The sequence below is a fragment of the Jaculus jaculus genome, chromosome 1, assembly GCF_020740685.1.
Source record: "Jaculus jaculus isolate mJacJac1 chromosome 1, mJacJac1.mat.Y.cur, whole genome shotgun sequence".
NCBI lineage: Eukaryota > Metazoa > Chordata > Mammalia > Rodentia > Dipodidae > Jaculus > Jaculus jaculus.
The window spans coordinates 95,636,589-95,659,208 of NC_059102.1; the positions used below are offsets into that span (position 1 = coordinate 95,636,589).

General features: G+C 38.8%; 1 protein-coding gene and 1 pseudogene across 1 annotated transcript in view; one reads left to right on the forward strand and one right to left on the reverse strand.

The window, feature by feature from the left end:
- Caap1 (caspase activity and apoptosis inhibitor 1) overlaps positions 1-22,620 on the reverse strand; it is a 61,031-nt gene that overhangs the window by 25,026 nt on the left and 13,385 nt on the right. Inside the window, exon 5 of the mRNA XM_045142126.1 lies at positions 7,625-7,698. Coding sequence (XP_044998061.1) covers positions 7,625-7,698 — 74 coding nt within the window. The remainder of the gene's footprint in view (positions 1-7,624; positions 7,699-22,620) is intronic.
- Positions 14,317-14,435, forward strand: LOC123457816 (annotated as a pseudogene).

The window sequence follows — 22,620 nt, forward strand, 5'->3', positions numbered from 1 at the left end:
TAGATCTTGCTTATCAGCTTCCCACAGCTCTCTAACACTCACACCTGCAGTTTAGGTCTTCAATGGAGTCAAGAGAGTTCATTTAGGAATCCAGAGATTTCTACATAAACAATAAGGTCTGGGTCTGTATAAGCCGCTTTGTAGTAAATGATCTGTCTCTTCCTCAACAGAGCAAGTAAAGTCTCTGATGGCATCTATCTTAGGACTTTCCATACTCTCTTCACTCTGCATTCAGGCCTATTCTTCTAGGTAGCCCAGGTGGTCTGGAATCTGTGACCCTCCACCTTAACCTCCAGTGCTAAGGTTGTGAGCATGCACAGCTCACTCAGCCCAATGCCTTTCTTACTGCAAATTCACTTGGTAATCTCTGGTTCTAGTCCACTAACCATGTCAGCATCTCCCAGTGCAGCAAGACACTATTCAACAATGATAAGAGCAAGAATTAGTAATTTCATCTCTCTCTCACCTTAGAATCTAATGATGTTATATGGTTTTATATTAAATTCCTTTGCTAAATTATGGCAAATCCTCTATAATTCAAATTTTTTTCAGAAATGATGAGATAGGATGGTTCACACCTTTTACTCAGCACTAGGGAAGCTAAGGAAGAAGGATTGCCATGAATTCAAGTATATTCTGGGCTGTAGTGTGAGTTCCAAGTCAGCCTGGGGCTACAGTGAGACCCTGCCTCAAAAAACCAAAACAGAAAAAAACTTTGAGAAACCAAAATTACATCACCATCAATCATTTTTCCTCCATTTTGAGGTAGGGCCAACAGGTAAAAATTAAATATTTATAGTATATAATGTGAAATTTTGATATATCTATGAATTCTAAAATGATTAAGTTAAGCCAATCAACATCTCCACCACCATACTTACTTAATTTTTGTGGAACATTTAAAATCTATTCTATTTTCACATATACAACAAATACCTTATTTAGCCACAATGCCAATCAATAGAATCTAGAACTTTTCGAGACTAAAAACTGCCTCACTAAAATTTCCAACATATCTCCATTCTCTACTCCCTGCAATTCTTTATGTTAGTCCACAGTCCGTCAATCTACTGGTGAAAACATTTAAAAGCACTCACAATCACATCAATATATATATTTTATTATAAACTGATGCATACTCACATACCTAAGTACTTAAAATATACCTTTTTGCTATGTATTTTCTTCCTATATTTCTAGGTACATGATAATTACACTTTATTGACCATGGATCTCACTGGTTAAAAAAAGCTTCCATCACACAGCTTAATCACTGATAAGATACCTTTCTCTTATTAGAGCCTGTCTTTAAACTTCTTGAAGCTCTTAGTAACGTTTTTGTTTGTTTGTTTTTGTGATGTGGGGATTAAACCTAGAACCTTGCACAAGCAAGGCTGGTACTCCAGCACTAAAATATACTCCCAACAAAGTAATCCTAAAAGAAACCTATTGGCCAGTGCATTCATAACGTCTCAGTGGTTGTTGTTCCCGCCACAAGACTTGCACAATGCTGAGGCCATTAACATTTGAAACAGAGGATAAAGACAAAAAGAATGAGCCATCAGAAGAGAAAGAGGCCTTGAAAAGAAGAGGGTGCTCAGCAGAGTAAGAGTGGACAAGCAGGGCAACGGGAAAGGAATACGATCAAATACAGTATGTTGATGCACTAAAATTCACAACAAAAATTTTAACAAGAAAAACTGTTTAGCACTCACCAACTCAGGAATTCAATAGCTCAAATGAAGCTGTTCAAGCCAACTGGATATGTTTTTTTAACAGCAAGATCTGAACATAACTAAAGCAGAACCTTATGTACATGTTTTATGGGTTATTTGCATGCCTCTCTAATGAGAATCATTTTCATGTGAAGAACACTAATGTGTAAGAGTCTAAGTAAAATGTAATAGCTGCTTTACCTTTACTGACTTTGATCATATTATATACAGTGAGGTTACATTACTTATTTTAATACCTGTGTTCAAATAAGCATGTTTCAAGGAAACATCAAACTGCCTAAAGACTAAATCAAGTATCTTTTCTTCTAGTATAACAAAAATGTAACCAACAAAAAATTTTGTATTCCATTAAGCAATGAAAGAAAATATATACTAAGCACTCTGCCCAACTACAAACAACGTACTGGTAGTCTTTACAAAACTTGCCAGTTAGAAAGAACAAAGCCACCTATGTTGTGCAATGCCGCCATCAGGTGGTGATTTATGCAACCTGCATTAGAGGAGCTTCAGCTACAGAATTTAAGAGGCCAGCCCACTGCATTTACTGATTATTTGAAAGAAACTGAACTCCAAATTTTGTCTAATTATAATTTTATCTATTCTACTTTCACTCTTACTAGCCATACAAAATTAAATAAATTCTCTACTATTTAATAGCTCTTCAAATATTTTAGAATAAGGACAATAAACCCTGGCTCTTCTCATCACCATTAAATGTTCAACTATCTCTAATGCACAGCTTAGCTTAATTTCCACATTACAGCTTCCAAGAAGCAATAATCTACAAACTACCTATGTCCCCCGTTATTAATAATTTAAACACAAACTTTCACCTTAATATTCCTGAGTTATCTTATGCAAACTTACTCATAAACGAAAGTCTACAGGATAATTTATTACATTAGCAAAAATACATTTGATACTTTGAAAATGTTTTTATACTTTGCCTCATCAAAGATAAACTATTATTTTCCAAAATATAGGGAAAGTGACCAATTAAGGAAATTCAAACAAACATGGATTATTTTTAAAGCAGAGTTTAATCTTTTCAATAAAACAATCCTTAATATTCTAGAAACCAATCTTAAGATCTCAACCTTGAGCCCAGCACAATGGCTCATGCCTAACATCCCAGCACTTGGGAAGCTGAGGTAGAAGGATCACCATTGAGCTCAAGGCTAGCCTGGACCACATAGTGAGTTCCAGGTAAGTTTAGGTTATAGTGCCTCTTCACCCCCACAAAAAACTCAAGCTTAAGCCAGGCGTGGTGGCATACGTGTTTAATCCCAGCACTTGGGAGGCAGAGGTAGGTAGATTGCTGTGAGTTCAAGGCCACCCTGAGATTACATAGAGAATTCCAGGTCAACCTGGGCTAGAGTGAGACCCTACCTTGAAAAAAAAAAAAAAAAAAAAAACTCAAGCTTGCAGTAAACCTGCATGAGTACATATGCATGTACTCATGTCCCTACATACACACAGTTCTGCCAAACAACAAAACTATATTTGATACTTCTCATATCACTACCCTCTAAGCTGAAAACAATTGATTTAACAAACTATTTTTAACAGCAGTTTCTATTTTGTTACAGTACCAACCAATCAACCAGCATACCTACATTTTTATAAGGTTTGCACAGTAAAGGTAGCTCTAAGCTATCACTCCTTTAGTGTGGTAGGAGTTAGTGTTCAATCTAATATTCAGTACTGCTAATTTCCAACATGGTATTTCCTATCAAGATGAATGCAACCAGTATTAGATAAATAAATGCCAACTCGAGTCAACAAACTAATAGTTAATGCTTGAATGTTACATGACTAGTTACTGGAGTACTACTTTAGCATTTTAAAAACTGAAAAAAAATTAAACAGTAATTTCAATAACTTGTCAGTATTATAAACAATAAGTCATAAAGATGATTTATTCTGAAAAAAAAAATATTCTGGTCTACTGAACTAAAGGTTACTTTAGGACTACATAAGCTTCAATGAATTTCTTCCATGGTCAAGCCATTAAAACAGCAATGCATGTACCCGGAACATTATGTTCTGGCTCATTGTGAGCAAGAATAGCCTATCTACACAAGACAACTTATGGATACAGAACTATATTTAGAGTTTCGCATATTACAAATAGGAAATAAATAACTTGTTCATTTAGAAAACAGGCATGATGCTGGGCATGGTGGTACATACACATCTTTAATCTCAGCACTCAAGAGGCTGAGATAGGAGGAGTGCTGTGAGTTAGAGGCCAGCCTGGGCTAGAGTGATACCCTGCCTTGAAAAAAAAAAAAAAAGACAGGAAAGAGAAAGAGAGGAAGAGGAAGGGAGGGAAGGAGAGAGGGGAAGGTTATCCATACTTTTCTATTTCCTGATACACCTGGGCTTCAGCTTCATGAAATTATTAATAGTCTGGTTCAGCTTTCAGCTACATTAGTGGAAGATTTCTGCACAAATAAATTTATAGAAACTTCATTTTTATATTAGTATGCAACAAAGCATTTGATATTTTACTCAGTTTCTTTAAAAAGAAAAAAAACATGTGGCCGGGCGTGGTGGCGCACGCCTTTAATCCCAGCACTGGGGAGGCAGAGGTAGGAGTAGGAGGGTCGCTGTGAGTTCAAGGCCACCCTGAGACAACAGAGTGAATTCCAGGTCAGCCTGGACTAGTGTGAGACCCTACCTCGAAAAAACAAAAAAAGAAAAAAGAAAAACCATGTGAAGATGAACTATGAAAGTGATCTGTAAGAATGAACTATGGGAAAACACTGTGCTGTAAAGAATAATATATTCAACTTAATTAATGAAAATATAGCCATTTTCCCAAGGTTAGTCAAACACAACCATGGAAGGCTTTTTACTATGGTACTACTTTACTCTGATTTATGTTTCTCAATTCTGCTTAGTGTCATCAGTGTGTTTTTTGTGCCTTCTGACGCCCAATGTGAGAACTCCGTATAGTCATAAGCATAAAGGGCCTGGATTTTGTGACAATGGCTATTATGAGGTCCTTTCTCTTCCTCTTGGCTTCTCCATGATTGGTATTCATATGATTATAGTTATCATACAAAATTACAGCCAAAAAAAAAAAAGAGAAAATTACAGCAAAACAGGATACTAACATTAGCAATGGGTCTCTGAACATGGGATCAGAAAAACATATTCTCTGAGAAACAGCCTTGGCTAACTTGAACAGTGCAATTTATATCTCCTTTTCCCTAGAAAATGCTTCATCTAGTTTTTTTTTCTATTCTTTATATGATATTATGTCCCCAGAAGATCTGATAGCATGCTCACCATACTGCTTTCTTGTTTGGTACAGAGTTTTAGAAACAAAGAAAAGACACACTAGCATACCTGGCATGTTAGTATGTGTCTGTAATCATAGCACTCCTGAGCCAGAGATAGGAGGATCATGAGTTCAAGAGCAGCCTGAGAACAAAGTGAGAATCTATCTCATAAAACAAAGTATAACTAAAAGCAGTATAGTCTAGTTATATATGAAGTATAAAGAGGGTTATATAACTGTACTTACATTAAATGAAAAAAAAGTAAGTACTGGGCTGGAGAGATGGCTTAGTGGTTAAGGCGTCTGCCTGCAAAGCTAATTCCCCAGGATCCACATAAGCCAGATGCACAAGGTGGCACATGTGTATAGAGTTCGTTTGCTGTGGCTGGAAGCCCTGGCACACCCATTCTCTGTCTCTCTCTCTTCCTTCTTCCCTCCCTCCCTCTTTCCCTCTCTCAAATAAATAAATATTTTAAAAAAAAAAAAAAAGGTAAATACTGACAAGTAAATGCTGAGGAATCTAAACCTAAGTTTATATCACTGAAGATGCTCAGAAGTAGTCATAGTAAACAGATATGATTTTCTCTGGCTATTTATAAGAGAATTTCTGAAAAGTATTAAGAATCCCTCAAATCATCAAAACTATTAATAAGCCCTACTTCACACTAGTTAGAATTAAAGAAACACGAAATCTTTCTCTTTAGATATAAATTAAACAAATCACAACATTATGCTATGTTCCTCCTTTGTTAACTAGGCATTAGTAGCAAAGTGAAGTTTTAAAAACTTCTGCAAAAACTAATGACTTGCTTCTTTCTACCAAAGGAGTTACTCTGGCTCAAGTTTACAGAAACTTTCTTAACCCATCAAATACTGAGTGCTTATCTAACAGGTAACTCAATCCTTTTATTTGCAATAGATTTTTCAATGCTCTGAATTAGTTTTACAAATAGGAAAACATGAGGTGGTACTTGAATAAAAACTACAAGATCAGAATCAAAAACATGACACTTAAAAGATAGGCCTAGGGCTTAGCAGTTAAGGCATTTGCCTGCAAAGCCAAAGGACTCAGGCTCAATTTCCCAGGACTCACATTAGCCAGATGCACAAGGGGGTGCATGCATCTAGAGTTCATTTTCAGTGCCTGGAGACCCTGGCTCACCCTTTCTTTCTCTCCCCCTCCCTCCTTCTCCCCCGCCCCACTTCTTTGTAAAATAAAACACACACAAAAAAAAAAAAAGACTGAGACTACAGAGTGAGTTCCAGGTCAGCCTGGACTAGTGTGAGACCCTACATTGGAGGGGGGAAAAAAAAAGATACCTGGCAAAGACTATGCATTTCTTTTACAACATATATATACTTTAAAATATGAAATTGAGTGTCCAGTAAAAAAATATTCAGATTTTTTGGGCTGGATGGATGGCTTAGCGGTTTGGGCATTTGTCTACAAAGCCAAAGGACTCAGATTTGATTCCCCAGGACCCACATTAGCCAGATGCACTAGGCAGTGCACACTTCTGGATTTTTGTTTGCAGTGGCTGGAGGCCCTGGCATGCCCTCTTTCTCTCTCTCTCTTTCTCCCCTTACTCTGTCAAATAAATAAATAAAAATATTTTTTAAATGTTGAGATTTTTAAAAGATAGGACTATTAATCTATGAAGCTTAAATAAATTAAATGTGCCACTTTTTTCTGCTAACAAATATGTTGTATGAAAATTGATTTAAAGAAAGAAATTTCTTCTTTAAGGAAGAAAGCAAACAAGACAAAATAACAGAGTAGGGCAAGTTGTCCTATAAAATGATCCTATAAAAATGATCAGCTCAAGCTGGAGAGATGGCTTAGCGGTTAAGCACTTGCCTGTGAAGACTAAGGACCCCAGTTTGAGGCTTGATTCCCCAAGACCCACGTTAGCCAGATGCACAAGGGGGTGCACGTGTCTGGAGTTCGTTTGCAGTGGCTGGAAGCCCTGGCGTGCCCATTCTCTCTCTCTTTCTCTCTCTCTCTCTGCCTCTTTCTCTCTCTGTCACTCTCAAATAAATAAAAAAATAAAAATTTTAAAAAATGATCAGCTCTTTTCTACATACAATCCAAAGGTATCCAGTTAAAAATAAAAATAAAGGGCTGGAGAGATGGCTTAGCAGTTAAGCACTTGCCTGTGAAGCCTAAGGACCCCGGTTCGAGGCTCGGTTCCCCAGGTCCCACTTTAGCCAGATGCACAAGGGGGCGCATGCCCTGGCGCACTCATTCTCTCTCTCTTCCTCTATCTGTCTTTCTCTCTGTGTCTGTCGCTCTCAAATAAATAAATAAATAATTTTTTTTAAAAAAATAAATAAAATAAAAAAATTAAAATACTGAATTAAAACTATTTAATAGGACCACATCTCCCTGCAAGCCTCTATAACAAACCACACATCACTCAGGTTACTCTAAAGGAATAAAGGAAGCAAGGGTTTATAAAGGGTGAATGGATTTTTTCCTCTTTGGATTGTGGGCAAATAAATTGCTCTGCTCCCCTATCTGGAAAATGTGGTTGAGCTGGAACACTGTGAAAATTTTTATTGGTAAATGCTACACAAAAGCCAGGTATTTGATCCTTACCTTGCTTTGATTCCAAACCTTCTGGTTGTTTGGTCTCTCTCAGGGATGAAGTAGAATCTGTACAGGTGTCTTGTCTGAGGGATAAAAATAAAACAATTTTTCAAAACCATATTTAATCAATTATTTACTGTCTACATTCCCAGGATGATGTTAACCACTTGGCAAGACACAATGAATTCTTCTAAGCCCCAGGGTACACTTTAATATACTCTAGAGACTAAGAAATACGTTTAAAAGTAGAAGTTACAAACTACTACTAAATGTAAGCAATGCATTTCTTTACAAATTCAAGGAGCAAACCTACAGGAACATGACAATAATGCTTTACTCCCTCCCAATACTTTGAAGGATAGCTGACCAAAGAAAGTGAAACTCTCAGCACTATCCAATCAATTTCAGTTTGCACTGCTACATTTAATGGGCATTTTGGCATTCAAAATTACTTTATGTTTATCTAATTTCATATCTCAAATGCTCTGATGACTAGAATATGTGAAAATACGTACTTTACATGTAATATACATATGTAATAAAAGTAAATGAATTCAATTGTAAGGGCACAAAAAAGTTACAATACACTACATTTTACAATAGAGCTACAAACTAAACTGGGGCTTTTATGATAGTATTACACCATGGTTAATATTGACACTACAAATAGTGTCAGCAAAAATAGTCAAGAAATTATCTGTAAACATTCAAGTGACTATTTTCTTAAAACTAGATAGTTATTTCTGTTGCATAACAATTTCCTCCTCATTGAAACATTCTCTCCAGGACGAAAGAGGAAGGCTTAGGAAATAAAACAACTCACATGTCTCAGGGCTTTCCCGAAGCTTAAAAAATTCACAATTACTGGGGTGGGGGAAGACGTTAGCCAACTTCAAGTCATATAGTGAGCTCTAGGGTGCAGCATTTATGAGTCTCGACCCATATTGGGAGTGGGCCTTGTGGTCAGACAGCTACCCATGAGTCATCCATACTCCCCACACTCACTCACACTCTGTAAAAAACACTAATAAACTCACTGGCCCACCATCTCCAACTTTAGTGTAATCCTACTTTGGTTTGTCCTCTGTGCCCTGTCTTGGGTAATAGCTGTCTGTTTGCATCTCCTCAGGAGGAAGTTCAAACAACAGTGACCTTCTGAGAATTCTTACATACCTTAAAGGGAATATACTAGGGATACTTAGAAAATTTTCTCAGTCAAAATCATTTCTATCAATGAAACAGTAACAAATTCTCAAATAAGCTAAAGACAAAAAAGGATTATGAACATTTCTTTATAAGTTTATAGTATTCATTGCAGTCGACACATTTGGCAAGTATATATTTATTTCAAATTAAACTTCACTAATACAAGCATAAACTCAAAGACTGTAAAATTATGTCTTTGGCACCAGGCATGGTAGAGCCTATCTATAATCCCACCATGTGGGAGGATGAGGCAGGAGAATTGTGTGTCCCCAGGCCACCATGAGCTATGTAATAAAGTCTGTCTCAGAAAGAAAAAAAATGTTAAACCGGGTGTGGTGACTCACATATGTAATCCCAGTACAGAGGAAGCTGAAGTAGGAGAATAACTCTGAATTTGAGGCCAGCCTGAACTACAAAGTGAAATCTAAGTCTGCACCAGCCCTGCCTTAAAAAATAAAAAATAAGTTATTTGACACTGGTACTAATTATGACATCTGTAAGATGCGTGGTTGTTGGGACTCTGTGTACACTGCTTTGCTGTCTGGTGTCACCTACTCAGATGGTGTTCTTTCACTTTGACTTTAGAGGTGTCAGTAATTCTTCTTGGCAAATTAGATTTTCCATAACTGAGAGTATTAATCTAAGTACTAACCTTTAAATAAATGCATCAAAAGACAAAATAAGCTAATGGCAGCCTAGATAAGATTTTAGATACACTGAACTCCCTGAAGTTGATACTTGAAGTGTATAGCCGAGTGTCACTACTCTCTGGAAAACACAGTGAAACGCTGAGGGGCAACCGCCAGATTTATATGACTCAAGTCTCAAAAACTGTATTACAGATGCATATAAGAAAAGGTTTGCCAATGAGGCAAAATGTTAATTAGAGATAAATCTAAATAAAGGCTACATGGATGTTTCTTAGAGCGATCTTATTCTCTTAACACTGTAATAAGCCTGAAATTATTTCTAAATAAAATTTTCAAGTAATAATGCAACAAAAGCTTACTGGAGCCCCTTAGATTAAAACTAATCTATAAAGATTATCTACTGTCATAAACAACTTATTTCCTGGCCCAACATGAACTTATAGAAAATTCTATTTTATATCATGTTGGTTGGATCAGGTTACTAAAGTCAAACAGAATTCAGATGCAGAGATAGTACACCACCCTGTGGCAGTAAAGAGAAAAGACAAATTTAAAAAATAAAACAAAAAGAAATAGGGATCTGAACTGGTACCATCAGTAAAGAGCTTGTACAAGCCCAAGGACCTGCATTCACACGCAGCACTCATGAAGAAGCCAGCTGCAGAGTACGCCTGTAATCCCAGTACTTGGAGGCTAACATGGGAGGATTCAAGGGTGGGCTGGCTAGCTAATCTAGCTAAATCATTGAGCAATAGGTTCAAAATAAGACCCTGTCTCAAAAAACAGAGTACAAATGAGAAAGATACCCAACACTGATCTCTAGGGTCCACAAACACACACAAATATGCATGCATGAGTACCCACACACAAGTACAAACACATAAGAACATGACATATACACATGCACACAATCACAAAAAAAAACTTTTAATAGTTTAAAATTTACTAATCCAATTTTTAAACTTTTTTAGAGAGACAGAGAGAGATAGAGTCAGAGAGAGAGAGACAATTGGTGTGCCAGGACCTCAGCCATTGAAATCAAACTCTGGATGCACCACCTGGTGGGCATGTGCTTACTTGTACTTGCCTTATCTTTGCATGTCTGGCTAACATGGGATCTAGAGTAGAACATGGGTTCTCAGACTTCACAGGCAAGTGCCTTAGCCACTAAGCCATCTCTCCACCTCTAGTGATTCAGTTTCTAACAAGTTGATGCACTTATAGGAGGCAGTGGAAAAAGACAGCTGCAAGTCTAAGGCCAGCCTGTCTATACAGTGAGCTGCAGACCAGCCAGGGATACAAACCAGACCCTATTTTAACAAAACAAAAATAAAATAAAACACCAAAAATAAAAATAAAAAGTAAAACCAATATTAGCAAAATGTTTGGATTTATTTATTTTGGGGTGTTTTGTTGTGTTTTGTTTTTCAAGGTAGGGTCTCATTCTAGGCTGACCTGGAATTCACTATGTAGTCTCAAGGGTGGCCTCAAACTCATGGTGATTCTCCTACGTCTGCCTCCGAAGTGCTGGGATTAAAGGCACACGCCACCATGCCCAAATTGCAAATTTTTTAAAGATATATACTTTTCAAAATATGTAGATCAGTGGAACAGAATAGAGGACCCAGATGTAAGCCCAAGTAGCTATAGCCATCTGATATTCGATAAAAATGCCAACAGTACTCATTGGAGAAAAGACAGCCTCTTCAGCAAATGGTGTTGGGAAAACTGGATATATATCTGCAGAAGGATGAAAATAGATTCTTCTCTCTCGCCATGCATAAGAATTAAGTCCATGGGCTGAAGGAATGGTGTTGCAGTTAAAGCATTTGTCTACAAAGCCAAAGGACTCAGGTTCAATTCCCCAGAACCCACGTTAGCCAGATGCACAGAGTCTGGAGTTCGTTTACAGTGGCTGAAGGCCCTGGTGCACCCATTATTCATTCCCTCCCTCCCTCCCTCTCTCTCTCTGCCTTTCTCTCTGTCAAATAAATAAATAAAATATTTTTTAAAAAAAGAATTAAGTCCAAATGGATTAAAGACCTTAACATCAGACCTGAAACTCTGAAACTGCTAGAGGAAAAAGTAGGGGAAACCCTTCAACATATTGGTCTTGGCAAGGACTTTCTGAATACAACCCCAATTGCTCAGGCAATAAAACCACAGATTAATCACTGGACCTCATGAAATTACAAAGATTTTGCACTGCAAAGGACACAGTGAAAAAAGCAAAGAGGCAACCTACAGAATGGGAAAAAATCTTCGCCAGCTATATATCTGATAGAGGATTAATATCTAGGATATACAAAGCACTCAAAAAGTTAAATAATAAGGAGTCAAACAAGCCATTCAAAAAAAGGGCTATGGAGCTAAATAGAGCATTCTCAAAGGAAGAAATACGAATGGCATATAAGCATCTAAAAAAATGTTCTACATCACTAGTCATCAGGGAAATGTAGATTAAAACTACATTGAAATTCCATCTCACTCCTGTCAGATTGGCCACCATCATGAAAACAAATGATAATAAATGTTGGTGGGGATGTGGAAAATGAGGAACCCTTCTACACTGCTGGTGGGAATGCAATCTGGTCCAGCCATTGTGGAAATCAGTGTGGAGGTTCCTAAAACAGCTAAAGATTGATCTACCATATGACCCAGCTATAGCACTCCTAGGCATATATCCAAAGGACTCATCTCATTTCCTCAGAAGTACATGCTCAACCATGTTTATTGCTGCTCAACTTATAATAGCTGGGAAATGGAACCAGCCTAGATGTCCCTCAACTGATGAGTGGATAATGAAGATGTGGCACATTTATACAATGGAGTTCTACTCAGCGGTAAAGAAAAATGAAGTTATGAAATTTGCAGAAAAATGGATGGACCTGGAAAGGATTATACTAAGTCAGGTAACCCAGGCCCAGAAAGCCAAGCGCCACATGTTCTCTCTCATATGTGGATCCTAGCTACAGATGATTGGGTTTCTGAGTGAGAAGGAAAATACTTAGTAGCAGTAAGATAAAAAGGAGATATAAAGGGAAGAGAAAGGAAGGGAGGAGGGTACTTAATAGGTTGATATTGTATATATGTAAGTACAATGATCGAGATGGGGAGGTAATATGATGGAGAATGGAATTTCAAAGGGGAAAGTGTCGGGGGGGGCGGGGAGGGAATTACCATAGGATATTTTTTTATAATCATGGAAAATGTTAATAAAAATTTTAAAAATTTAAAAATAAATAAATAAAAATAAACTGTGAAAAAAAACTTTAAAAAAAGATCTATACTTTTCAAAATAAAATTGTCATATAGGTTCAAAATTCTTTTTTTTTTGGTTTTTCAAGGTAGGGTCTCACTCTGGTCCAGACTGACCTGGAATTAACTCTGTAGTCTCAGTGTGGCCATGAACTCATGGCAATCCTCCTACCTCTGCCTCCCAAGTGCTGGGATTAAAGTCGTGCACCACCACACCCGACATAGGTTCAAAATTCTTTAACACAACTAAAGATCTCCATTAGATAGCATCAGAGGCAATATGTTTAGCCAAAAAAGTGTTGAAGTATAAGAAAACTACAAAACTCAAGTATTTTATTTCTAGTTTTATGATTAGAAAAAAACTCTAGGGGCTGGAGAGATGGCTCAGTGATTAAAAGTACTTGCTTACAAAGCCTGACAACCTGGGTTTGATTTCCCCAGTACCCACATAAAGCGAGATGCACAAAGTGGTACACATGTCTGAAGTTCGTCTGCAGCAGCAGGAGGCCCTGGTATACCTCATACTCTATCTCCCTCCCTCTATCTTTTATTTATACATATATTGTTGTTTATTTATTTACAAGCAGAAAAAAACAGAAGAGAGACTAGGTACACCAGAGCCTCCAGCTGCTTCAAACTATCTCCAGATGTATGTGCCACTATGCATCTGGCTTTACACAGGTACTAAGGAATTGAACTCAAGTTGTTAGGCTTCACTGGCAAGCACCTTAACTACTGAGCCATCTCTCCAGCCCCTCCCACTCTCTTTCTCTCTGCTTCTTTCTGTGCATGTCTTTCTCTCTCAAACAAATAAATAAAATCCCTATTTTAAAAAGCCTAGTCTTGCCGGGCATGGTACGCACACCTTTAATCCCAGCACTCGGAACACAGAGGTAGGAGGATAGTCATGAGTTTGAGGCCACCCTGAGACTACGTGGTGAATTCCAGGTCAGCCTGGGCTACAGCGAGGCCCTACCTCAAAAAAAAAAAAAAAAATTAGGGGACTGGAGAGATGGCTTAGCAGTTAAGGTACTTGCCTGCAAAACCTAAAAACTCCTGCTCAAATCTCCAGATCCCACATAAGCCAGACACACAGTGATGCAATGTACACAAGGAGGCACATGCATCAATTACAGCAGCTAAAGGCCCTGGCACACCTATTTTCTCTCTCTCCCTCTTTCTTTCTCTCTTTCTCAAAAAAAAAAAAAAAAAAATCACTAGGTACACCAGGGCCTCATGCTGAAATGTCGAGGCTAAGGAGACGACTCAGAGGCTAAAAGAGCTTGTTGAAAGGCCTGTAGCCTGGGTTTCATTCCCTAGTGCCCACATAAAGGCAGTGGTGCATGCATCAGAGTTGGTTTGTAGCAGCACAAGGCCCTGGTGCGCCAATATGCTTATGTTCTCTCTTTCTCTCTCTCAAACACAATTACATTTTAAAAAAAATAAAAAGCAGTCATGCTAGTATGTGCCTACAATCACAACTACTTGAGAAGCTGTTGCAGGTAGATTCCTTGAACCAGCCTGGGCAATAAAGTAAAATGATGTCTCAAGGATCATAAAGATTTCTGAAATCATAACAGGAAAACATTACAATTTTAAAAACAAGTTAACTTGCGGTTCTTTTGGTTTGCACTAGGATGCAAAAGTAAAAAATCCCTGTGCTTTCTGCCTTTGTGGTGGCCCAGATTGAAAGGGGGAGCACATCAACATGGTACAAAAGCTGAGGCCAAGTTGGGAAGAGGTGTCAATGTCCTCTTCTGTTGTCACAGTAACACATCAGCAGTCATTTGGATCTGTCACCTATCATCGCAGCCAGCTGCTGCTTGCCATCCACACAACACCAGGACTGTAAGAATGAGACTGATGTTATCTTGACCTTTAATTCTGACTGACTTTTTGGAGTGGAGGCATTGTTTTTTGTTTTGTTTTATTTGTAAATGTCATATAGGTTGTCTAAAAATAAAGTGCATTTAAACACAAGGAAAATAAAAACAGGTTAAAAATTAAAAATTACTTCAATGAAGAAAAATATGTCAATACCAAACAAACACAGTGACAGAAATCCCACATCTGTAGTTAATCCAGAAAGGCAAATTAAAAGCACAATGTGATACCATGGCTCATATGGTTTAAAAAAAAAAAAAAAGCCAAAACCAGAACAAGTACAAAGTCACTCTCGTGCCTGGCAGCAGTGAAGGTGGAGAGGAAACACAGCAGTGCTGCTCTCAGGGACTGCTTCACATGAAGACGGGCATCCAAACCCTACAGAGGCTTTGTGTAAAATCACCAGAAATGGAAAATAACCCTAACATCCTGCTAACAAATTATAAATTTGATGGTTAAAAAGAACTCAAATTCATTATATCACAGTTCTCAAGGCCAGATGTTTGGTCTGGCATCGCTAGATTAAAATGAAAGGACCTGTTTAAGGCACTATCTGGAAGTGCTTAGACATGGACCCACTATTCTGGGTTTTGAACAGAAATATGCCCCTTGAGATTGTAGACCAACATCCCTGGTTTCTTTTTGGGTGAGGAACAAATAAATGTTCATATAGCATCGTTTTTACTTTCTTCCTCTTCCACCTTTTTTTTTTAATATTTTTTGTTAATTTTTTTTTATTTATTTGAGAGTGACAGACACAGAGAGAAGGACAGATAGAGGGAGACAGAGAGAATGGGCAAGCCAGGGCTTCCAGTCACTGCAAAGGAACTCCAGACGCGTGCACCCCCTTGTGCATCTGGCTAACGTGGGACCTGGGGAACTGAGCCTGGAACTGGGGTCCTTAGGCTTCACAGGCAAGCGCTTAACTGCTAAGCCATCTCTCCAGCCCCCTCTTCCACTTTTAAGAACACATATGATTATATTGAGCCAAACGGGATAAAACAGGATAACCCCCTATCTTAAGGTTCTTAATATACAATCTGTAAAAGTATCCTGTGCTGTGTAGAGTAATATATCCTCAAGTTTTAAAGACAAACATGGTTGAGATATCATTAGTTTGCCTACTACGCTATGCCGACTGGGGAATGGATTTAAAAAACAGCAGTACAATCACATGATGGAATACTAAACGTATACACATAGTACTTATAGGTCTCAAATACACTATGCTAAGTGAATCAAGCCAAACTTAAAAGGCTATGCACTATATTATTGCACACACAGTACATAATATTCTAGAAAAAGGAAACAGCACAGTGACAAAAATCAGATGTAAAGCTGGTTATAGCAGAGGTTAAGAAGGACAGAAAGAGGAACTAACTCTACAGTCATGCAGGAAATTTTTGGTTCATTTTACTGGAAATGGTACATTATGATTATAATGGTAGACGTATGTCTGTGTATCCAAAATTTTTAGCCACATGTAGCTCATTTCTATAATTAGATAAAAGGAGGGAATCACTGATTTTAAAGCCAACTTTAGCTACATAAAAGGCTCTAAGCCATCCGGGCATGTTGACACACATCTTTAATCCTAGCACTCAAGAGGCTGAGGTAAGAGGATTATTGTGGGTTTGAGGCCAGCCTGAGACTACATAGTGAATTCCAGATCAGACTGGACTAGAGTGAGACCGTACCTCAAAAAAGAAAAAGAAAAAAAAAAAAAAGCCAGGCATGGTGGTGTACGCCTTTAATCCCAGCACTCAGGAGGCAGAGGTAGGTGGATCGCCATGAGTTTAAGGCCACCCTGAGACTACAAAGTGAATTCCAGGTCAGCCTGAGCTAGAGTGAGAGCCTACCTCAAAAAACCAAAAGGAAAAAGAAAAAAAAAGTTCAAGCCAGCTTAGGGTACAGAAACAGAGAGAAGGTAAATTTTATTGCATCTAAATTCCACCTCAATCTGTTTGTTTAATGATAATATCTCAAAAGCATTAAATCTGGATCAGAACAATCAACATGTGGTAACCAACCATAACTTTTAAACTATGCAAAGGGCAAAACAACCCCAATTCTTCATAAAGAGCCTTTCCACACAGCAAATAAATCAATGTGTATCTCTACTGACTCCTTCATAAATTCCATTCCATGAAAGATACTAAAATTTACCCACCCTACAGAAAGACACTTTACTGTCATTTCCTTTTCCCAAATAATGTAATCCAAAGAGTGAGAGTCACCACATTCCAATTTTCTTGGCTCCATGATTTTTTTTTAATCTTGTATATAAATTACTCCTTGTAACTTGAGTTTTTGTGAGTAAGCATAAGATGAAAAAGAGAAAGCAAGCTGACTACAAGCATTTTCATTCTGCTTCCTTATTGTGAACACACTGCAACCAACCATATCCCACTCTACTACATGGCCTTCCATGGCCATGGTGGACTGTATTCCCTAAAACCATAAGCCAAAATATACCCTCCCTTAAGTTTCACTTGTTATATCAACAAGAAAACTATCACAACCACCTACTGAGCTAACAGAGAATCCTATCAATATAACAAACTGATTTCATTTATGAAAAATATCCTCTCATACATTTATGTAAGTGTACACAGGCAGAACCTTTTGTGCTTGTTACTTTCCTCGTTGCTGTGATCAATACCTTATAAGAAAGCACTAAAAGAAGGATTTCTCCTGGTTCATGATTTGAAGGGATAAAATCCATCATGGTAAGAAAGGCAGGGCAGCAAGAGTGGCTCACAGCTATGGCAGCCGAAGTGTATAGCAGTGTATATTACATGGCATAGATGAGGAAGTAAAGAGATTGGGCTCAAAGCAGGACCAGGCTATGACTCTAAGACCTACCTCCCCCTAGGTAACCCACTTCCTCTAGCTAAGATCCATTACCTAAAAGTTCCAACGCCTCCCATAATAAGATTTAGCCATGAGGGCCAAGTATCCAAACACATAAGCTTATGGAGGACATTTCACAATCATATCACAACTCCACCTTTGTAATAAAAAAAAAAAAAATAGGGGCTGGAGAGATGTTTTAGCAGTTAAGACACTTGCCTGTGAAGCACAAAGACTCAGGTTCAATTCCCTAGTACCCAAGTAAGCAACATGCACAAGGTGGCACATGTATTTGGAGTTCATTTGCAGTGGCCAGAGGCCCTGGCATGCCCAGTCTCATTCTCTCTGTGTATCTTCTCTTTATCTCTCTCTGCTTGCAAATAAATAATTTAAAAAAAAATGGGCCTGGAGAGATAGTTTAGCAGTTAAGATGCTTGCCTATGAAGCCGAAGGACCCAGGTTCGGTTCCCAAGTACTCACATGAGCCAGATGTGCAAGGTGGCACATGCATCTAGAGTTGTTTGCAGTGGTTGGAGGCCCTGGCACACCCATATTCATTCATTCATTCATTCATTCATTCATTCATTCATTCTCGCTCTCTCTTTTAAATAAATAAATAAAATTTTAAAAACAGCATTTTAAAAAATGCATAAGCTAGGTATAGTAGTGCAAGTCTTTAAACCCAGCACTTGGAAGGCAGAGGTGGGAGTACTGATGTGAGTTTGAGGACAGCTTGGAACTAGATTTAGTTCCAGGTCAGCCTAGACTAGAGCGAAACCCTACCTCAAAAAAAGAAAAATTTAAATTAAAAAAAAAAAGGGCTGGAGAGATGGCTCAGCGGTTAAGCGCTTGCCTATGAAGCCTAAGGACCCCGGTTCGAGGCTCAATTCCCCAGGAACCACGTTAGCCACATGCACAAGGGGGCGCATGCATCTGGAGTTCGTTTGCAGTGGCTGGAGGCCCTGGCGCGCCAATTCTCTCTCTCTCTCTCTCTCTGTCTGTCGCTCTCAAATAAATAAGTAAAAATAAACAAAAAACTAAAAAAAAAAACATTAAAAAAAAATTTTAAAAAGCATGTATAAACAGTGAATTGTCTTGTTAAAAAAAAAAAAAATAGTAGCCAGGTGTGGTGACACACGCCTTTAATCCCAGCACTCGGGAGGCAGAGGTAGGAGGATCTCCATGAGTTTGAGGCCACCCTGAGACTACATAGTGAATGACATGTCAGCCTGGACTAAAGTGAGACCCTACCTCGAAAAACCAAAAGAAAAAAAGTAAAAATGGGCTACAGAGATGGCTCAGTAGATAAAGCATTTACCACACAATGCTTGGTACCTGAATTTGGATCCCCAGACCCCCACATAAAAGTCAAACTGTCGATGGGGCTGGAGAGATGGCTTAGCGGTTAAGTGCTTGCCTGTGAAGCCTAAGGACCCTGGTTCGAGGCTCGGTTCCCCAGGTCCCACGTTGGCCAGATGCACAAGGGGGCACACGCGTCTGGAGTTTGTTGCAGAGGCTGGAAGCCCTGGCACGCCCATTCTCTCTCTCTCCCTCTGTCTTTCTCTCTGTGTCTGTCGCTCTCAAATAAATAAATTTTAAAAAAAATTTTTTTTAAAGTCAAACTGTCGAGAGTATCTGTAATCCCAGAGCACCAGTGGAAAGATGAGATGCAAAAAGACAAAAGAATTTCTCAGAAGCCCATAAACAGAATGTTAAACAGCAATAAGAAACCCTGCCTCAAAAAAAGGTGGAAGGGGTCTGGGGAGATGACTTAGCAGTTAAGGCACATGTCTGTAAAGCCTAAGGACCCTGGTTTGATTCCCCAGTACCCACATAAGCTGGTGTCACATGTGTCTGGAGTTCATTTGCAATGGGTAGAGGCTCTGGTGCTTCCATCCTCTCTCTAATAATTAATTAATAAATAAATAAAAATATTTTTAAAAAATTGGAAGGTAGCCAGGTGGACATGGTAGCATACACCTTTAATCCCAGCACTTAGGAGGCAGAGGTAGGAAGATCGCTGTGAGTATGAGGCCCGCCTGAGACTACATAGTAAATTCCAGGTCAACCTGGGCTAGAGCAAGACCTTACCAGGACTGGGGTATGGGAGGAGGTGGCAGATGAGAACCAATCTGAAAGTTACCCTCTGAACTCCACATGCATGCTGTGGTACATGCATACCAACACTTATACACATCAACACACAGACTAAATAAATAATTTTCATAAAAGAAAAATCATTAAATGGAAAAATAGCAATAACTATGGGCTGGAGGGATGGCTTAGTGGTTAAGGTGCTTGCCTGCAAAGCCTAAGGACCCAGGTTCGATTCTCCAGGTCCCACGTAAGCCAAATGCACGTGATGGTGCATGTGTCTGGACTTCATTTGCAGTGGCTAAAGGCTCTGGTGTGCCCATTTTCTCTATATATCTCCCCCCCAACCCCATCTCTAATAAGTAAATTTTTTAAAAAGAATAACTAAAAATTACAAGTCATTTCACAGCTTCCTCTAGGCTTTCCATAACAAAAGGAATGGAAGAGAGTATTCCCATAACTTGTCAATGTAAGCAAAGTGGAATTTTAGAAGCCATTGTTAAAGAATCACAGGAAAAACTCAAAGCAAATGCACAGATTCTTTTTTTCAGTACTTACCATATGGCAGGTACTAATAATTCTGGACACTTTCTTTTCATTATCTTCAGCTTCCTTTCTTTCTTTCCTTTCTTCCTTGCTCCCCCCCCCCCTCTTTTTTTTTAGAGGTAGGCTCTCACTCTAGCCCAATCTGACCTGGAACTCACTATGTAGTCTAAAGCTGACCTCAAACTCCTCCTGCTTCGGCCTCCTGAGTGCTAGGATTAAAGGTGTGCACAGCAACTTCCTTTTCTCTTACTGTCCTAAAGTAACAGGAACTCCCCTCCATATGCCCATCTTCTAATTCCCATAACCTGTGAGGGTTAGTTTATATGGAAAAAGGACTTTGTAGATATGCTTAAGGTAGACACTGTGGACTGAAAAGCTTTTCTTGTATCATCCTGGTGAGCTCAATCACAGTAGTCACTCACTGTGAGAGGGACCCAAGATGAGTCAGTCAGAATATGCAAAGTGCCAGTCCCCAAATGGTTATTAGCCTGCTTAGTGCTAGAGAATACAACATGAGCTACCACAGGAATGTATCCCACAACAGTATGAGCAAGGACGCATAAAAGATACTCAGAAGCAACCAGCCTGACATGATGTACACACCAGTGCAATGGGGACATATGACTTCGGTGAGTAACCAATGGCTTTCTGATTAGCTAAGAGATCTGTTCAGTGGAAAGGAACCCATGGCTAAAACTCAGAACCAGGTTGGAATCCTCTGAAGATCAAGATTATGCTCTTCAACGACAAGCTCCCACTAATCTTTGACCAAAAGAGGGGATGCATTCATCAAATTTCCCTACGTTAACAATGCTTATCCCATTTAAACAATGCTTCATTTTCTGTTGGAGATCTGAAGAGATAAACCACCCCTTACACTTCAGCCAAGGCCCAAGTGAATCCAGAGGAATTGCGGAGATGAGCAAGTGCTGCTTCCATAGTGAGCCTGACAACCAGCACCAGGATGAAGGAAACAGATGCTGAGGAAACTCAACACATACCAAAGCAGAAATCCAGAAGTTCCTGAGAGCTTTTCATGTGAAGTAGTCTAAAACACACCCACTACAGCTCAGGAAATTTTACAGAAAAGGGGGCAGAAAGATTTTAAGAGCTGCAAGTTGGGACAGCATACCCAGAGGCACTGCCCGCCTCTCAATGACTGACTCCTGCCCTTACAACTCATAACCCACAACCCCATGGTGAATATCAGCAACCCTGTTAATGAGGGCCATCAGTGGAATGGGGACAGGGAGGAGAGATGAGTGTACCAAAATGTGGTGTATCCAAACAAAGTATATTCATAATAAAAAAAAAAGATTTTAAAAAATATGCCAGTCACTTTGAAGATAAAAAGAGGGGCCCACAAGCCAAGAGTATAACTAGCAACTAGTAGACATAAAAAGGTCAAGGAAATATCAGACCTGCTAGTACCTTACCATTACTAGCTCAGTAAAGCCATTTATTCCCATATTTTATTTATTTATTTATTTCAGAAAGAGAAAGAAACAGATAGAGAGAATGGGTGTGCCAGGGCCTCCAGCCACTGCAAATGAAATCCAGATGCATGTGCTACCTCATACTTTTTTTTTTTTTTTTTTTTTGGTTTTCTAAGGTAGGGTCTCACTCTAGCTCAGGTTGATCTGGAATTCACCATGTATTCTCAGGGTGGCCTCGAATTCTCGGCGATCCTCCTACCTCTGCCTCCCTAGTGCTGGGATTAAAGGCTTGCGCCACCACGCCAGGCTGACCTCATACATTTTAAAGCCATTTTTTTACTCCTGAGCTCAAGAACTATAAGAGAGTAAGTTTGCAGGATGTGGTGATATTCATCTATACTCCCAGCACTCCTAACACTCAGAAGCTAGCACTAGGAAGATCATGATTTCCAGACCAGCCTAAGCTACACATTGAGATACTATCTTCAAAAAAAATTAAACAAAAAGAAAATAAATTTGTATTATTTTTAAGTCACTATGGCTATAATGTTTACAGTAGTAATCGAAAGCTAACAATTAACCCGGGCATGGTGGCGCATGCCTTAATCCCAGCACTTGGGAGGCAGAGGTATGAGGATCACCATGAGTTCAAGGTTACCTGAGACTACACAGTGATTTCCAGGTCCACTTGGGTTAGTAGGAAACCCTGCCTCAAAAACAAAACAAAAAAAGCCAGGCACACCTTTAATCCCAGCACTTGGGAGGCAGAGGTAGGAGGATCACCATGAGTTCAAGGCCACCCTGAGACTACATAGTGAATTCCAGGTCAGCCTGGGCTAGAGTGAAACCCTGCCTTGAAAAAAACAAGAAAAAGAAAAGAAACTAAAAAGAAAGCTAATAATTATCAATAAAAAATTAGTAATTTCTACCTTATAAGAAAATTCAAGATATACAGGAGTATCAGAATAAAACATGAATAATCAATTGGATAAAACCAGCAGGTTGAGACTTCTTCCTTTATATAATATTTTTATTTGTAAGCAGAGAAAGGGGAAAGAGAGAAAGACAGAGTTTGCAA